The following is a 740-nucleotide window of genomic DNA, read 5'->3' as shown; positions in this document are numbered from 1 at the left end:
ACACAATTGACAAGTATGAAGCATTTGGCTTTCGGTGAGTTCTTTTTTGCTCTGTACCTTTTTTTTCGGTGATTTTAATTTTTTTGATTTAACGGGTCCGGAAACTATCGGCATGTGCATCGGCGGAGTTAAATTCGCCTGAAAAATTTGTCATAAAGTCAAATTAATTATGATGGTCTTCGACAAATGTAAATCAATTTAAAAAAAATTTTTTTTTTTAGATATTTACCGGAGGATCAACCATGACTTCTGCAGAAAGCCACCTCAACGTCAACGGTAATCTACACCAAGGAGGAATGGTCAACATTGTAAACATTACTCTCAAACAGTAAGTAAATGATGATTCCGATGTTTTTTTATTACCAATTATGTTTTTCAGTCTTCTGGAACGTTTCGGATGTTGCCAAGCCCACTCAAACTAAATAAAAGAAAATGTTTATAAATGAAATTTTATTTTTCAAACTATTATTAGTAAACACAATTATAAAGATAGTTCATTCGTCATACCCTTAAAGCAGCAACATCAGATGGAAAACCATGAATTGTTAATGTCATCTCCCTGAAAAAATTTCAATTAAAATGTTTAAAAAAAAACCTAGTATGTAATTAATAATAATAATAATAATACAATAATAGAATGTAAAAAAAAAAAAAAAAATCATCACACCAACCATGGCCCTCTTTGGCTTGTCTTCCAAGCGCCACCATATTGTTTGCCTTTATTGTGTTGCACAATTCGT

At 31.4% G+C, this 740-nt stretch overlaps 1 protein-coding gene across 1 annotated transcript in view; it reads right to left on the bottom strand.

Moving 5' to 3' along the window:
* The window catches only part of Phum_PHUM609030 (uncharacterized protein), a gene marked incomplete at both ends in the record, with an annotated part of 1,748 nt that overhangs the window by 140 nt on the left and 868 nt on the right, over positions 1-740 (bottom strand). Inside the window, 3 exons of the mRNA XM_002432965.1 lie at positions 5-138; positions 242-418; positions 508-559. Coding sequence (XP_002433010.1) covers positions 5-138; positions 242-418; positions 508-559 — 363 coding nt within the window. The remainder of the gene's footprint in view (positions 1-4; positions 139-241; positions 419-507; positions 560-740) is intronic.

This window comes from Pediculus humanus, genomic scaffold (genome assembly GCF_000006295.1).
Source record: "Pediculus humanus corporis 1103172108318 genomic scaffold, whole genome shotgun sequence".
NCBI classification, from domain to species: domain Eukaryota; kingdom Metazoa; phylum Arthropoda; class Insecta; order Psocodea; family Pediculidae; genus Pediculus; species Pediculus humanus.
This window is presented reverse-complemented; position numbering and strand designations above follow the sequence as displayed.